We start from the raw sequence: 18601 nt of genomic DNA, 5'->3' as shown, positions 1-18601 counted from the left end.
AATAACAATAATAATAATAATAATAATAATAATAATAATAATTATTATTATTATTATTATTATTATTTAGTTCTTTTCATTATTTTGAATAGGAAGATAATTTAAAAATATTTTTAATTCTTTTTATATGTATAAAATAAATAAAATAAAAAAATATATATAAAACAATAATAATAATATGGATAAGAATATTTATGATAATGATAAAAATAATAATAATAATAAAAATAATAATAATTATTATTATTATCATCATCATATCATCATTATTATTATTTTTATTATTACTACATTCTTCTTCTCCTTATTATTATGCTTATTTGCTGTTTTCCGGTGAGTCGCCCCCAGGACCCCATTAACCCCTTCCTTACCCCGCTTCAGGCAGGTGAGCAGGATGCAGATGATACATCTCATGTTGGAGATTATTAGCTCTGATCCTGCGATGATTTTCCCTCTGGATCTGCCGTCCGTTCTTATACTGACAGCCCGGTCCTTATTGTCTCTCACATTGAGATTACTGTTTCCTGACAGCATTTTATATACCTTTTTAGCTTCTAATGACATTGAACAATCAAGCAATAAAACGCTGTCTCTTTAATGGCGTCCCATCTCCTTTTGGGAAATGCTGCATCATCCGGAATAATCTCTATAAACAGCGACGCTCGCCCCATAGTCATAGGGAACACGGGCTGCAAATGAGTTTTATAATGGCCCCGGGATCCTCCAGTCTCAGCATGTCAGCCCTCACCTTATACACAGGGTTATAGGAAAACTCAGGAGTCTCTGTTATAAAAGGGGTTAATGCTCATCATAGCTATTATACACTATTAAAACCCAAGGATGCTACAAGCAACCTCCTAGGAAGCTACCTATAGGTGGCACGAAACCTACTGTCATCCTTCACACCGCACTTCCACCTTATTTTAATATCTAAGAGAATTTTAACCACTTAAAAGAAAAAAAGGGAAATTTTGGCAGCACATCTATGACTCTGTTCACACTGCAGGTTGCACGCTGCTAGTGGCTTAAGTACAGACAAAAAACAAAAGGTGCAACAGCAACCCACAGGTGTAAGGGCCTACGGTATATACTCCTCCCAGAGTAAACACGGTAAACACCTGCTCTGTAGATATTAAAAATTAAAATATACATTTTTTAGAAAAGTGAGGATCTTAGCAAACTATTTGATCAAACAGAGTGTACCATGTCACCAACATTAAGGCGTCCTCGAGACATGGACCCTACTCTAGCATTTTCACACTGGCAATGGCCTCTCCTGGGCTGAATAAGCCTACAACTGGGCAGATATGTGGGGTGTGTGGCTACCTCCTGTTATATGTGGGGTGTGTGGCTACCTCCTGTTATATGTGGGGTGTGTGGCTACCTCCTGTTATATGTGGGGGGTGTGGCTACCTCCTGTTATATGTGGGGGGTGTGGCTACCTCCTCTATGTGGGGGGTGTGGCTACCTCCTGTTATATGTGGGGGGTGTGGCTACCTCCTGTTATATGTGGGGGGGTGGCTACCTCCTCTTATATGTGGGGGGTGTGGCTACCTCCTCTTATATGTGGGGGCTGTGGCTACCTCCTCTTATATGTGGGGGCTGTGGCTACCTCCTGTTATATGTGGGGGGTGTGGCTACCTCCTGTTATATGTGGGGTGTGTGGCTACCTCCTGTTATATGTGGGGGGTGTGGCTACCTCCTCTTATATGTGGGGGGTGTGGCTACCTCCTGTTATATGTGGGGTGTGTGGCTACCTCCTGTTATATGTGGGGTGTGTGGCTACCTCCTGTTATATGTGGGGGGTGTGGCTACCTCCTGTTATATGTGGGGGGTGTGGCTACCTCCTGTTATATGTGGGGGGTGTGGCTACCTCCTGTTGGCCTGCACTCCACCCATTTCCCAAGGCTGCTATAAAAGAGATCATTTGGCTCCTATCTGCCCAGTTGTAGCTTATTCAGCCCAGGAGAGGCCATTGCTAGTGTTAAAATGCTAGAGTAGGGTCCATGTCTCAAGGACGCCTTAATGTTGGTGACATGGTACACTCTGTTTGATCAAATAGATTGCTAAGATCCTCACTTTTCTAAAAAAATTATATTTTAATTTTTAATATCTACAGATCAGGTGTTTACCGTGGGTACGCTGGAAGGAGTTTATACCGTAGGCCCTTACACCTGTGGGTTGCTTTTGCACCTTTTGTTTTTTGTCAACCACTTAAAAAATATAACAGACAGAGCAGCAGCACAGACAATTATTGTCCATAAAGATTTACTTCATTTGGTAATGATAGAGTTAAAATAACAATTAAAGTATCAAAGACATCTCCACAGCTTAATAATGTCATATCAGGAGAGGCCGGACTCAATATATCTCTGGTGACCCCCAGAGCAAGGTGGTCAGAATCCCAAATAACAAGAAGGTTCCAAACCAAGAAGGTCCAAATCCCAGAAAGGTCCCAAACCCAAGAAGGTCCAAATCCCAGAAAGGTCCCAAACCCAAGAACAAGAATTTGCTGATCCCAAGATCAAGGAGGTGGCCATCACAGGAACAAGGAAGTCCTGATACCAAAAGCAAAGAGGTTCCAATTCTAAAAGCAAAGAGGTCACAATCACAAAAGAAAGGAGGCTCCAATCCTAAATGCAGGAAGGCTCCAAAACTGAACACATGGAGGTCCCAATCCCAAGGGCAATGAGGTCCCAATTCTAAGAGTAAAGCAGTCTCAATGCCATTAGGAAGAAGGTACCAATCCCACAAGTAAGGAGGTCCCAATCCCAAAAGGAAATACGTCCCAATCCCAAAAGCAAGGAGGCCCCAATGCCAAGAAGGTCCTAAACCCAAGAACAAGAATTAGTTCAAAGAGCAAGGAGGCTCCAATTGTAAAAGTAAAGAGGTCCCGATCTCAAGAACAAGAAGCTTCTGATCCCAAGAATATGGCAGTCTTGATCTCAAGAGAAAAGAGATCCCAAGGGAAATGAGGTCCCAAATCCAAGAGTAAAGTGGTCTCAATCCCAAGAGTAAGGAGGTCCCAATGCCAAGAGGTAAGAGGTCCCAATGCCAAGAGGAAAGAGGTCCCAATGCCAAGAGGAAAGAGGTCCCAATCCCAAGAGGAAAGAGGTCCCAATCCCAAGAGGAAAGAGGCCCCAATCCCAAGAGCAAAGAAGTCCCAATCCCAAGAGGAAAGAGGCCCCAATCCCAAGAGGAAAGAGGTCCCAATCCCAAGAGGAAAGAGGTTCCAATCCCATGAGTAAGGAGTTCCCAGTCCCAAGGGCAATGAGATCCCAATTGTTAAAGTGAGGAGGTCCCAATTCCAAGAGTAAGAAGTTCCCAATCTCAAAAGCAGGGAGGTCCCAATTCCACAAGTAAGGAGGTCCCAATTCTAAGAGGAAAGACGTCTCAATCTCATAAATAAGAAGGTCTCAATCCCAAGAGAAAAGAGGTCCCAATTCCAAAAATAAGGAGGTCCCAGGCTCAAGAGCAAGGAGGTCCCAATCCCACAAGTAAGGCAGTCACAATCTCAAGAGGAAAGAGGTCCAAGTCCTATGAGTAAGAACGTCCCAATCCTAAAAGGAAAGAGGTCCCATTTTCAAAAAGAGCAGGCAGGTCCACATGAGCAGGAAGCCTCTGAATTCAAGAGTAAGGAGGTGCTAATTCCACAAATACTGGAGAATGAGAAAAACGGTAACAAAAAAGTCAGGGCACCCTTACCTGGAGGACCCACTGTAATGACTGTAATGACGTGTCTTGCTGATATTTTATTTAACCCCTTTCATAAGGCAATAACAAGTACATACAGAATAAGATATAAAATATGTTACAAAAGCCAAAACATGATATAAACAATATATAAGATGTGAGATACAAGAGGCAGATGGTGATAATTACACATCTACAGAGGGTGGTCACTACACATACTAATGGGTATGATAGATAGCAGATACTACATGACGGTCCCTGAAGGAATATGAAATAAAATGTTCAGAGCTCAATATATCTAGTTATATGGAAACTTGTTCTTCCGGGCCATTCTCTGCTCTTCCAATGAGCCAGTCCATCCATGTTCTGGTTTGACTCCCTCGGCTTCACTGTCCAAATGTTCTCCCATTTTCAAAAAGTTGACCCTTAGATATTTAAGAACTGACGACCTTGAAGCAGAACATCATAGAATTTCGAAAGGATTTGTAGGCTTCATCCTCCCCCTGTATGAGAGCACTTTAGTGACAAAACTAGTAAATAAGACCACATTGAAGTCGAGTCTCAACCCTTACAGATAACAAACGGCAGATAAACCAAATGGAAGAAAGTCCATTCTGTTGGTTTTGGAGAGAAACCTAAAACATGACGCGGGATTGTCCAGAGATGACTTATTGTTGGGTGATGGTCTCTGCTGGGAATCATCATTGTGGTCGATATTAGAGTTTATATGGTTGAAGATACTTGTTCATCATTAGGGTTTTTGGACGGTGATTGTGAACCCAATCTCTCCATGTGGTTCCAGTCTACTCTCTTGGTCTTCTCACACCCAGTTTTGTAGGACGGTGCTGGCGGATATCCCGATCACTATGGTTTCCCAGGTGACTATGGCACCTGATACTTTGTTGAGAGCGTCACACAAGTCGGACTGGCAGCATATGGTGGGTCTCGTCACTCCCAAGTTATTGGGGTTACTAGCTGCACAGTACTCGGCACAGCCACGGACCACAACCCTGTTATGGTCGAAGGGGTATCCTTAGAAAGACAAGATATTGTGTAAGAGACAAAAATAAGTATGAAGACTTAATAATAACAACAACTCAACTTAATGACCTCAGCACCCCCTGGCGATCTCCTGATCAGCCCCGGCCTGAGGGTATAGCACTCGGGTCGTTCCGACAGCTCCATAGAGAATGAATAGAACCGCAGGTCACATGCCGTACCCACAGCTCTATTCAAAACAGTGGTATTTGATGCACTTCAGCCTCTCTGATTTTTTGCTTGAGGGATGTAGGTGTTTGGTTCTCTATATGGGGACACTGATTCTAACCACTTCTAATAGGTCTGATTATTACCGGCAGGTCCATAGACAGTGGTGAAGCACCAGACCTCGTCCTCCGTGCAGTTCTGTATTGCTGTACATTGAAGAGCAGTAGTCGGTGTCAGACAGGTATAACACTGCAGACCATAAGCTGTGGCAAACAACAGTCATCAGTAATATAAGGATTTTTTTATATACCAAAAAGAATATCAAAGTGAAAAGACCTGGAGATGTAAGAAAATTACAGATGAGAAAACACAGGGAAAAAAAATACTCACTAGACTGCCGCCAGCAGGCTTGGACTGGCCCAACGGGGAGCCGGGGAATCACCCAGTGGGCCTTTCCCAATGGTGGGCCCTGAGCAGGAGGCTACCCCTGTCACCCTGGTCACTTACCGTTTCTATGATAGATAGATAGATAGATAGATAGATAGGAGATAGATAGATAGATAGATAGATAGATAATAGATAGGAGATAGATAGATAATAGATAGATAGATAGATAGATAGATAGATAGATAGATAGGAGATAGATAGATAGATAGATAGATAGATAGATAGATAATAGATAGATAGATAGGAGATAGATAGATAATAGATAGATAATAGATAGATAGATAGATAGGAGATAGATAGATAGATAGATAGATAGATAGATAGGAGATAGATAGGAGATAGATAGATAGATAGATAGGAGATAGATAGATAGATAGATAGATAGATAGATAGATAGATGATAGATAGGAGATAGATAGATAGATAGATAGATAGATAGATAGATAGATAGATAGATAGATAGATAGATAGATAGGACATAGGATATGTACAGTAGACATCTATTCTTTTTTACCTATAGGTGCAGTAAAGATGGCGGCAGCCACCAGATAGATGACGTTAGTTCCCAGCATGGTCCTTGGGCTCTTCGCTGTGTTCTGGCCTCCTCGGCGGTCTCCATGTTTTATACCCACCTCTCACTATTGACGCCTCCACTCGGCGCTTCTCTTCCCGCTCATTAGGTTATAAACACCGGTCTGCACTAATGTGACACAGCGCTATAAAAGACGTCATAGGGGATCCATCCTCTGATCTATGTGATTATAGGAATTAATCTTTCTAATAATTGCTGGATATCATGTAATAACTGTGAAGATAACCTGTAATAACCTGTGATATAACAGAGCAGACATGGGGCCCGTCCCTGATCACCGAGATATCTCACAGAAATACACGGAAATCCAGGGATTGTAAAGAACATTATATACAGCCGGGAGGATAAGTATCTGATACACGGCCGACCACCTACACGGAATGAAGGGCGGGAGCGTAGTATATCTGGTCTGGTCACCTGTGAGAGACAAAATCTATAGAACATTCCAGATAATCACATTGTAGGATTTATAAAGAATTATTCACCATTTTACTTCCATGAAATAAGGATGTGATACAATAGAAGAGAAGTTCCTATTTGGTGCAGAAACTTTTGTTTGCAGTTTCAGAGGCCGGGAAACATTGAATTCCAGCTCGTCCACAGACTTTCTATTGGGTTCAGGTGTGGAGACTGGCGGCCGCTTTATGACCATGAAATGCTTCTTACTGGGCCTCCTTAGTTGTCCCGGCTGTGTGTTTCCTCCTTAGTTGTCCCGGCTGTGTGTTTCCTCCTTAGTTGTCCCGGCTGTGGGTTTCCTCCTTAGTTGTCCCGGCTGTGTGTTTCCTCCTTAGTTGTCCCGGCTGTCTGTTTTCTCCTTAGTTGTCCCGGCTGGGGGTCTCCTCCTTAGTTGACTCGGCTGTGTGTCTCCTCCTTAGTTGTCCCGGCTGTGGGTTTCCTCCTTAGTTGTCCCGGCTGTGGGTTTCCTCCTTAGTTGTCCCGGCTGTGGGTTTCCTCTTTAGTTGTCCTGTGTGTTTCCTCCTTAGTTGTCCCGGCTGTGGGTTTCCTCCTTAGTTTTCCCGGCTGTGGGTTTCCTCCTTGGTTGTCCCAGCTGTGGGTTTCCTCCTTATTTGTCCCGGCTGTGGGTTTCCTCCTTAGTTGTCCCGGCTGTGGGTTTCCTCCTTAGTTGTCCCGGCTGTGGGTTTCCTCCTTAGTTGTCCCGGCTGTGGGTTTCCTCCTTAGTTGTCCCGGCTGTGTGTTTCCCCCTTAGTTGTCCCGGCTGGGGGTTTCCTCCTTAGTTGTCCTGGCTGTGGGTCATCTCCTTGGTTGTCCTGGGTGTGGGTTTCCTCCTTAGTTGCCGGCTGTGGGTCTCCTCCTTAGTTGTCCCGGCTGTGTGTCTCCTCCTTAGTTGTCCCGGCTGTGGGTCTCCTCCTTAGTTGTCCCGGCTGTGGGTTTCCTCCTTAGTTGTCCCGGCTGTGTGTTTCCTCCTTAGTTGTCCCAGCTGTGGGTTTCCTCCTTAGTTGTCCCGGCTGTGTGTTTCCTCCTTAGTTGTCCCAGCTGTGTGTTTCCTCCTTAGTTGACCCGGCTGTGTGTTTCCTCCTTAGTTGACCCGGCTGTGTGTTTCCTCCTTAGTTGTCCCGGCTGTGTGTTTCCTCCTTAGTTGTCCCGGCTGTGGGTTTCCTCCTTAGTTTTCCTGGCTGTGGATTTCCTCCTTAGTTGTGACGGCTGTGTGTCTCCTCCTTAGTTTTCCTGGCTGTGGGTTTCCTCCTTAGTTTTCCTGGCTGTGGATTTCCTCCTTAGTTTTCCTGGCTGTGGGTTTCCTCCTTAGTTTTCCTGGCTGTGGGTTTCCTCCTTAGTTGTCCTGGCTGTGTGTTTCCTCCTTAGTTGTCCCGGCTGTTGGTTTCCTTCTTAGTTGTCCTGGCTGGGGGTTTCCTCCTTAGTTGTCCTGGATGGGGGTTTCCTCCTTAGTTGTCCTGGATGGGGGTTTTTTTGTGGGTTTTCCAGGTTTAGAAAAACATGGCGGCTTTTTTCCAGATCCAGCACCTCTCTTGTACTCAGGTGTGAAGGGTTTGCAGCTCATTTCTATTGAAGTAAATAGAGCTGAATTGTAATACCGCACACAACCTGAGGACAGGGGTGGCGCTGTTTTTCCAAAAAATTAACTGAGTTTTTACTAATCCTGGATAACCACTTTAAGGGGCTTCTTTCATGAGACAAACCTGTCACCTTCTTTGTCTCCTGACTTTTCCCATGACCTATATTGATTCTGTTTAGTTTCGGGTTTATCTCCCAGAGAATATTACATCAAGGACATTGCACAAGCAAACTCTCCTAATGACTGGTTACAAGGCTTGTAAAAAGTGTCGGATAAGATGGATGGCAGGATGGCAAATCCTTAAAGGGTGTAAATGATGAGATCTCACCCAGATAGGACTTGTCCTGCCAGGACCTATTATATGGGAGCTGCACTGATACATTGTAACGACATCATAAAGAACTCACATTATGTATCATTTACTATAATTGTACACCATATATAACATACATAGGACCCTTCAGCTGTATCTTTGCATAGACGACCCTATACTGGATGTCCTCCTTTCTGTTTTTAGGGGGTTGCACTTAAAGGGTTTTCAGAGCCTTTATAAAGGGGTACTCCGGCGAATTTTTTTTAAAATTCTAATCAACCGGTTTCAGAAAGTGCCAGAGATTTGTATTTTACTTTTATTCAAAAATCTCTAATCTTTCAGTACTTATCAGCTGCTTTATGTCCTGCAGGAAGTGGTGTATTCTCTCCAGTCTGACACAGTGCTCTCTGCTGCCACCTCTGTCCATGTCAGGAACTGTCCAGAGCAGCAGCAAATCCCCATAGAAAACCTCTCCTGCTCTGGACAGTTCCTGACATGGACAGAGGTGGCATCATAGAGCACTGTGTCAGATTGGAGAGAATACACCACTTCCTGCAGAACATACAGCAGCTGATAAGTACCGGAAGACTAGAGATTTTTGAATACAGGTAAATTACAATTCTTTATAACTTTCTGAAACTGGTTGATTTGAAAACATTTTTCTCTCTGGAGTTCTCCTTTAAGATCAGAATGAATGCAAAATACTCCTGCTTCACGGCCAGAACAGGAGCTCCTAATTTACATCCTAAATGGAGTCTATAATGGACAACCTGCACCTGGTTAATTGTCTGCTAGTAACAGGTGGATGCAGCGTCCTAGTAATTATATGCATATTATAGACCACACGATACTGGGACATGGAGATCTAATTGTAATGTGATCCGTAATCAATCACGAGGATCGGTATCTGTAATCAGTCAGCCATGAGGATTGGGATCTGTAATCAGTCAGCCATGAGGATTGGGATCTGTAATCAGTCAGCCATGAGGATTGGGATCTGTAATCAGTCAGCCATGAGAATTGGGATCTGTAATCAGTCAGCCATGAGGATTGGGATCTGTAATCAGTCAGCCATGAGGATTGGGATCTGTAATCAGTCAGCCATGAGGATTGGGATCTGTAATCAGTCAGCCATGAGGATTGGGATCTGTAATCAGTCAGCCATGAGGATTGGGATCTGTAATCAGTCAGCCATGAGGATTGGGATCTGTAATCAATCACGAGGATCGGTATCTGTAATCAGTCAGCCATGAGGATTGGGATCTGTAATCAGTCAGCCATGAGGATTGGGATCTGTAATCAGTCAGCCATGAGGATTGGGATCTGTAATCAGTCAGCCATGAGGATTGGGATCTGTAATCAGTCAGCCATGAGGATTGGGATCTGTAATCAATCAGCCATGAGGATTGGGATCTGTAATCAGTCAGCCATGAGGATTGGGATCTGTAATTAGTCAGCCATGAGGATTGGGATCTGTAATCAGTCAGCCATGAGGATTGGGATCTGTAATCAATCACGAGGATCGGTATCTGTAATCAGTCAGCCATGAGGATTGGGATCTGTAATCAGTCAGCCATGAGGATTGGGATCTGTAATCAGTCAGCCATGAGGATTGGGATCTGTAATCAGTCAGCCATGAGGATTGGGATCTGTAATCAGTCAGCCATGAGGATTGGGATCTGTAATCAGTCATCCATGAGGATTGGGATCTGTAATTAGTCAGCCATGAGGATTGGGATCTGTAATCAGTCAGCCATGAGGATTGGGATCTGTAATCAATCACGAGGATCGGTATCTGTAATCAGTCAGCCATGAGGATTGGGATCTGTAATCAGTCAGCCATGAGGATTGGGATCTGTAATCAGTCAGCCATGAGGATTGGGATCTGTAATCAGTCAGCCATGAGGATTGGGATCTGTAATAAATCACGAGGATCGGTATCTGTAATCAGTCAGCCATGAGGATTGGGATCTGTAATCAGTCAGCCATGAGGATTGGGATCTGTAATCAGTCAGCCATGAGGATTGGGATCTGTAATCAGTCAGCCATGAGGATTGGGATCTGTAATCAGTCAGCCATGAGGATTGGGATCTGTGAGGTTATACTGCAGTCTCTGATTTTAGGAGGGATCAGAGGAGACATATATATAAGGATATGGGGACATTTATTATATAGAATAAGTTACAGCAGATAATAACAGGAGGCTTGTGGTCAGGCGGTTGGCTGCGCTCGTCGTGCCTTTGCTGCAGTCTCCGCCGCCGCCGGCTTCACTTGCGCCATCTTGAATTCCGTTGCGGTTGCAGAAGTCTAAGTTGCAGCACAAGATTTTTCGGGTCACCCCCAGCCAGTTCTGTCCGGTGGGTTCACACTTCTCCGCACATTGTCTGACCACCTGTTCATTCCCGGTGAATGGGAAACCTGCGGGATTGTGGGAAAAACCAGACTGTTACATCACTGGACCCCCCCCCCCCCCACACACACACGGTGGTGAAGCAGCCCCCTCCCCCCCAACCTTCCAATATAGAGAAGCATGTTAGGACATGAAATGTTTGGCGGGGGGCACTTACCCTCTTCCGGTGACATGACGTTGGTTTTGCAGAAAGCGAATTTGGGAGACAAGGCGGTGCAGTTGGTTTTATCGTTGCATTCGCTGCTGGTGGTTAGACTATTGCAGGTGTAGCACATCAGCCCCTGTGCTGCAAACAATCAGACAGAAGATAACTATAGGCTGTGCCAAGTACTCAGGACCCCCCCAGTGCCCATAGCAGTGCCCCCAATCCACACCTCTCCATCAATTCTACAAACGACTCCTTCCTCCCCGGTGGTCACATTGGTGTTTATCTCTTGTACACAGTCATGGCGGCTCCCCCATCCCCCTAATAGTCACATGGTGTTCCCTTCCCTTGGCAGCCCCAACCGTGCTTCTCCTTTCCTTCACCTTAGGAGTCAAAATCTTGGCACCTTACCAAGATTACCATGTAGTTCTAACCTCATAGAGGGTAAGTGCAGGATGCATACAGGGTAAGTACAGGATGTGTACAGGGTTAGTACAGGAAACGTACTGGGTAAGTGCAGGATAAGGACAGGGTAAGGACAGATTAAGGACAGGGTAAGGACAGATTAAGGACAGGGTAAGTACAGGATAAGTACAAGATATGTACAGGGTAAGTACAGGATAAGGACAGGAAAAGTAGAGGGTAAGTACAGCATAAGTACTCTAGTACTGTGCAGCGCATCCCGGGACCCATTTCCCACCTCCTGCTAGTCAGACTATTCAGGCAGCTGGAAATGCTCTAGGTTCTCCTACATTGGCTAAGTAACAGTGTGACGGAAGAGACAAGCAAATAAAGGGAAAGTTCCAGGACTAGATCCAGCCTCCCGACGTGTCTGTGAGAAGGATAAGCTACCACGAAGATATGCTGCCTCTGCGTCGACTCCAGCACCTCCTGAAGCTGTATGAAAAAAGTCCCCATTGTCCAGGCTGCAAGGAGAAGCTCTACATTCTGCACCAAACTTCTTCTAGTCCAGGGGTGGATAATTTGCTCAAGGGCCTCCTGGCAATACCGTTCTCTTTTTAGGCCTCCGGTTATCTCAGAAACAGCTAATTAAAAATACATATAAACACACACACAAATACATACATACATATATATATATATATATATATATACACACACACACACACACACATATATATATAATGTATTGCACTATACCAACCGTTACAACCCTCGTGGTCAACACAAATTTATGTACACAGTGACCACACCAGCAGAATAGTGAGTGCAGCTCTGGAGTATAAGACAGGATGTAACTCAGGATCAGTGCAGGATCAGTAATGTGTTTTTATAGATGATAGCTGTGTATAAATTGTTTTGGGTGATCATACCCTTTAAGGACTCACTAATTGGTATTTATGGTGGGACGTTCTTCTTTGTACAGGATACAATTATAGAGTTGTCTTTCATGTAGACTCCTCAGTCTTCGCTGTATAATCCTCCGTGCTCCAGACACAGTATATAAACCCTTCCTGAGTCATGTGATCACGTGTAGCGCTATTTATGGCCCATTTACCGCTCCCTACTATAGAGACACGACGAGGGCAGATAACCTGCTATTATTACGCTGGGACAGCCCAGTGCGAACAGGGAAGACGGCCAGATCCTCGGCAATACACAACACACCCAGAACCAGTTCTCCTTCGACGTTGGGGCAAAGCTCAGGCCGTTATACTGTACTCATATACTGTACATGGCGTGTAGGGGATGACTGTCACCTGAAGAGGGCGCTCTATGGATTAGATTGTACTAGGTCAAGCTGGGCCACATTATTTGCCAAGTTATCTCCCCAAGTAACAGACAACATGCAGGAGAAGAGACTGCACAAGAGGAAGAGACTACACATACTGCGCAGGAGGTAGAGACTGCACAGGAGGAAGAGACTGCACACAGTGACTGCACAGGAGGAAGAGACTGCACACAGTGACGGCACAGGAGGAAGAGACTGCACACAGTGACGGCACAGGAGGAAGAGACTGCACACAGTGACGGCACAGGAGGAAGAGACTGCACACAGTGACTGCACAGGAGGAAGAGACTGCACACAGTGACTGCACAGGAGGAATAGACTGCACACAGTGACTACACAGGAGGTAGAGACTGCACACAGTGACTGCACAGGAGGAAGAGACTGCACACAATGACTGCACATATACATATAAACACACACACATACATATATATATATATATATATATATATATATATATATATATATATATATATATACACACACACACACACATATACAATGTACCACTAAGCTCTACACTATACCAACCGTTACAACCCTCGTGGTCAACACAAATTTATGTACACAGTGACCACACCAGCAGAATAGTGAGTGCAGCTCTGGAGGAAGAGACTGCACACAATGACTGCACAGTAGGAATAGACTGCACACAATGACTGCACAGGAGGAAGAGACTGTGCATAGGGACTGCACAGGAGGAATAGACTGCACACAATGACTGCACAGGAGGAAGAGACTGCACACAGTGACTGCACAGGAGGAAGAGACTGCACACAATGACTGCACAGGAGGAAGAGACTGCACACAATGACTGCACAGGAGGAAGAGACTGCACACAGTGACTACACAGGAGGTAGAGACTGCACACAGTGACTGCACAGGAGGAAGAGACTGCACACAGTGTCTGCACAGGAGGAAGAGACTGTGCATAGGGACTGCACACAGGAGGAAGAGACTGTGCATAGGGACTGCACACAGTGACTGTGCATAGGGACTGCACGCTGGAGGAAGAGACTGTGCATAGGGACTTCACACCGTAGGAAGAGACTGTGCATAGGGACTGCACAGTAGGAAAAGACTGTGCATAGGGACTGCACACATAGACACTGCACAGGTGGAGGGGACGGCGCTGTATCTGGCTGGCAGTGCACTATGGTAACTACGGGACCTATCCCACTGGATGATTATTGCTCCCAGTAAAAGCCGCAGAGATCCTGTGTTTACTGACTGATTAGTGTCGCTGGGATCGTGCGGCACTAATAATCATTGTTGTTCAGCCACTGATATGAGACAATGATGTAAGTGTCTGATCAAGTGACGGTTCGTGCCATGGTATCTGGCAGCGGTCTACCCATCAGTTCTCAGTTCTCACCGGGTGTTTTCACTCTGAACCTTATAAACATTTCTGGATGGATTTGAACTCATTCTAACAAAACTGTCAGGACAAGGCAAGAAAAAGAACATGGAGAACACAGGGTCTGAGCCGCAGTCTCCATTCATAACCACAGTCACTAGTCCAGGATCTTGACCTCTTCGTTATCTGTGGTGAACCTATAGGGGGCAGTGTGGTGTCCCACCACTGGTGTATCTAGTCTAAACACCTGTCACAAAATCCTTGTACTCTAAAGTAAAGTGGTAATGAAGTTGTGTATAAGTTTTGCCACTAGATGTCACTATGTTAAGACTTGTATATGTTGCACAGCTGTAGTCACTATAGGATTACTGTATTGTTATGCAATTCTGTGCACCAATGAGAGATGTGCTTTTTCTTCTACCTATCTCTATCCTCTTTTCTTTACCCACTTTCTTCTCCACCACTCACGGGGACTTTTTAACACCCTGTAGGAAGTCGTCACATGGGGAGAGGAAGTGTAGCATGACTTAGTTTAGTTTTCCTTTGATTCTCTGAGGAGTAGGACACACACAGATCAGGCATCCCTGCTGAACTTAGCCAAGGCCTGGCACTGCCAGGTTCCTGTCCGGGACAGACCAGCTGTTTTAGTGGACACACATATAGAGAACACAGAGACTTTCTTTTCAAAAGCTATCACTATAGACAAGATGCAGTGCTAAATAGCTAAAGAGGACAAGTCAGAGAACACCCCAGCTCACACCAAGAAACTCTCTTAAAGGAGCAGGGCGGTATCCAAGAAACTGACCCGGATAGAGCAGAAACAGAGGAACTGACCTGGATAGAGCAAAGCAGCCATATCTAAGGCCTACGTACTCTATCTCGCAGCGTGGGTGAAACCGGGACACGCTCAGACACTTGGCTACACTAGGGTATCCAAGACTGGGGCTTGGGTAACCTGACACTGCAGGGCAGAAGGTGGTTATAGCGACATTCAGGTCGAAACACAGGCACAAGAATTTTTCTCTACTCAAGTATCTTTTACGTATTTCTTCTCACAAGTTCCGGCAGAGCACATTACTACCCTGGGTTGGGGCTCTCCTGACAAACACCTCTCCACTCTTCTGAACTCTACTCTACTCAGCACTCGACTGAACCAGAACTCTTCTATTCTACCTCAGCACGTCAGCATCTCTCAGCACAGATTCAATGAACTCAGGTCTGTATCTCAGAAGTCATTTATTACACCATTATCCTGTATTGTCAGAGACTTTTCAGTAAGGATCACTTCATTTATTCTACTGGAACTCAGTGATCATTGCACCAGGATCTACACACAAGCGACACCGTCCTTGGATCGTCCTTGTTGTTTTCTGGGACCCCCAAATCAGGTTCTGAGGACCCCCAGACTTCCAACCATCCTTGGATTGGAAATAGCAGTGAACTCAAGTTTCTTGAATATCTTTCTCTTTCTCTTGTTCCTCATTCCTGAACAACGTCTGCAGTGCATATGTGGTGTCCCACCACGATGTTGCTTATTGTTACACCCTTCGCAAAAGTCTGTACTCCAAGTAAACTGTGGTAATGAAGCAGTACCTAAGTTTTACCACAAGATGTCACTGATGTATGTAACTCTACTTGCAGATAACAAAAGGGTTATTGTTTATTGTGAGCTGTACACCAATGAGGACCTTCTCTTCTTCTTTACCTATCTCTGAGCTCCTTTCTTCTATGCATTTCTTCTCCACCACTCACAGGGGATATTACACCACCTGTAGGAGGTTGTCACATGGGAAGAGGAAGCATGCACCCACTTAAGTAAGTAATTCTGGTTTGGTCTTTGAGTAGAGAGAACGCAGAACAAGTTGGTCCCTGTCGTGGCCCAGCATGGCCCTGGCTTTGCCAGGTCCCCATTCCAGACCTACACCGAGTAGTTTTAGTCTGGTTGTTGAATAGAGCAGACGCACATGGGAGACTTAGACATCTTCTTCTTGAAAGCAGCACTTCAACACACTTATGCAGCGTTAAGCTACTTAAAGGGAACCTGTCACCCCCCCATGCCGGGGTGACAGGCTCCCGACCACCCGTTAGAGCCGCATATACTTACCTAATCCCGCCGGGTCCCGCTTCTGGAGGTGGTCGGGTGACGGAGATCTCAGCCGCTGCAGCCCGGCGCGGGGGGTGACAGGTTCCCTTTAAGGGAGAGGACACGTAAGAGAAAACCACAACCCACGCCGAGAACAAGTCTAAAGGTGCAGGACAGTATCCTATAACAGAGGAACTGATCCGGATAGAGCAAAGATGCTAAAATCCTACGTACTCTATCTCGCAGCGCAGGTGTAACCAGGAAATCTTGACCACTCTGCTCAACCCAGGTAACAAGGTCTGGGGCTTGTGTCACCCTCATAGGACGGGTCACCCGACACTGGTCGGCAAAAGGTCGTATACCAACAAAGGGCGAAACACGGGCACAAGTAAACGTCTACTTTCAAGTCTTCAGTATTGTACTTCTTCTTCTAAAAGTTCCAGGAGAGCACACTTTGGGTGGGTCACAATTCCACTCTGGACCACTGTAATAAGTACCCAAGGGACTCCCTCACAGCCCAGAAGTGAACTGACCACATTGGAAAGGGTAAAGCTCGCCACTCTAAAATAAAAGCAGGTGTGCCCCCATACCTGTATGCCCACCTGGCACTGGTGTCACGGCGGTATGCCATCTGTCTGAGCTATATCTCGACCAACCACCACAGTAGTGGCGTCACACAGTACCATCTGGCAAGTGACCAGTCGTGCCTCACAGCAGTGCACCACACATAAATTAGGGGGTCTGCTGCCATTAGGGGGTCCTGTTGCCATAAGGGGGGGGACTTGGTGTGTGCAATGGTTAGGTAGGTGGTCAGTGTGACAGTAACATCCACATGATGCCAGGACACAAGGGGGCAGATTTATCAAACATGGTGTAAAGTGAAACTGTCTCAGTTGCCCCTAGCAACCAATCAGATTCCACCTTTCATTCCTCACAGACTCTTTGGAAAATGAAAGGTGGAATCTGATTGGTTGCTAGGGGCAACTGAGACAGTTTCACTTTACACCATGTTTGATAAATCTCCCCCAAGGTGTCCAACAGAACATTGCCCATCACACGGCACCCGCCATCTTGTCTTCTTCCCATAGTGCATCCTGGTGCCATCTCCTCAGTGATGCACATGCACCCGACCGCCCACATGATGGAGAACGTGACCCATCAGACCAGATGCCTTCTTCCATTGCTCCATGCTCCATTCCTCATGATCATCATAGACACTATTGGGGTGGATGGGGGTCTTTTTCTTATAGACAGCGGAAAGTTTTGCAGCAGTTTGCTCTACAGCAGCTCTTCTGTGGGATCGGACCATTTGAGCTAGCCTTCACCCTCCACACACATATCAATGGACCTTGTGCGCCCCCCCCCCCCCCCTATACTCAGACCCCGCTGCCTACACATCACTATATGGCCCTTGACGCTCAAATCCTCACAAGTCGCCCATTTTGCTACTTCTAAAACCTGATGAGTCACTTGTGCTAATATATCCCCCAGCAGTATATAGGAAATATACATATATCTGGACAAACATAATGGGGGAGATTCAGCAAAACTGGGGAGGAACTGTTACCATGGCAACCAGTCAGGTTCCGGCTTTAAGAGGCCTTTTTTTCAGCGGGAATTTTGTAATCTGACTGGTTGCTATGGGCGACTGCTCCCCCAGTATCAATCCATATGTAATGCAATAGCTGAATCTATAGGTTACCATATATATATATATATCCTAGGACCCTTCACTATAAGCCAGGGTCAAGAGGTATAACATAAGCAGCCCACCGCTCTGGAGGACCACCAGGCCCATTGATATCGATGCAGCATCACTACCATGGAAGCGACCACTGTGATGTGGTTTAAATCATCTCTCCTCTTATGTCGAATCTGGACAGCCCCTTAAAAATACAAATAATCACCAAAACATGGAAGATAATGTCACGCACCTGGGAGATGCAATATAACGGGTGGGATCATAACACTTCCCATTCACTTACACATGACTATATATCATGGGGTGATATATAAACCTCCTTCTTACCGATCTCCAGACACACGGCTGCAGCCACCGCCAGTCCTAGGCTCAGCTTCATCCTGACTTATCGGCTTCTGCAGATCCCGAGCCTGGGGCGGCTTATATACCTCTATGGAAGATATCCATTATCATTACACAATCCCACAGCTACCGGGTCACGCTACGACAGGAACAACAAGTTCTCCGCTACTGCGTCTGCTTCAGCTAAAACATCTTGGAAAAATACAAAGACAAAAGTCTGTCATCACCGGAGAAGATGTCACCGTGATTGATGAGGAAGATCGGGAACAAAGAGCGACTGCTGTGAGGATACACGGACAATGTATCTAATCCCATGTGATGCTTCTCAGAGCATCCAACGTATTGGGGGAACCTTCATGTTCATCATGGCTGGCTGCATGAAGGACAGGGGAGATAAGCTGCCACCAGAGAAGTCTGGCATCCCCTTCTAGCATCCCCTTCTAGAGCCAACAGCTGTCTAAACTCTTGGGCACTGGGTGTCTCACTTCTCTGAAATTTGCTGGTCGATGCTTGTCAGGGGAAATTT

At 45.6% G+C, this 18601-nt stretch overlaps 2 protein-coding genes across 2 annotated transcripts; both read right to left on the bottom strand.

The window, feature by feature from the left end:
* Positions 1-3856: 3856 nt before the first annotated feature.
* On the bottom strand, positions 3857-5940 carry LOC138784276 (secreted Ly-6/uPAR-related protein 1-like). Its single transcript, XM_069959789.1, has 3 exons — positions 5861-5940; positions 5046-5162; positions 3857-4725 (listed from the first exon to the last, which is right to left on the bottom strand). The coding sequence occupies exons 1-3, from the start codon at positions 5916-5918 to the stop codon at positions 4514-4516; spliced, it is 387 nt and encodes a 128-aa protein (XP_069815890.1). The 5' UTR covers positions 5919-5940; the 3' UTR covers positions 3857-4513.
* Positions 5941-10430: 4490 nt separating this feature from the next.
* Positions 10431-18272, bottom strand: LOC138784275 (ly6/PLAUR domain-containing protein 2-like). The gene is made up of 3 exons (XM_069959788.1): positions 18061-18272; positions 10851-10979; positions 10431-10701 (listed from the first exon to the last, which is right to left on the bottom strand). Exons 1-3 carry the CDS (start codon positions 18110-18112, stop codon positions 10451-10453), a joined length of 432 nt encoding a protein of 143 aa, XP_069815889.1. The 5' UTR covers positions 18113-18272; the 3' UTR covers positions 10431-10450.
* Positions 18273-18601: the final 329 nt, after the last annotated feature.

Source organism: Dendropsophus ebraccatus, chromosome 2, assembly GCF_027789765.1.
Source record: "Dendropsophus ebraccatus isolate aDenEbr1 chromosome 2, aDenEbr1.pat, whole genome shotgun sequence".
Taxonomy (NCBI): Eukaryota; Metazoa; Chordata; class Amphibia; order Anura; family Hylidae; genus Dendropsophus; species Dendropsophus ebraccatus.
Note: the sequence above shows the minus strand (reverse complement) of the source record. Positions and strands in the feature narration are given on the sequence as shown.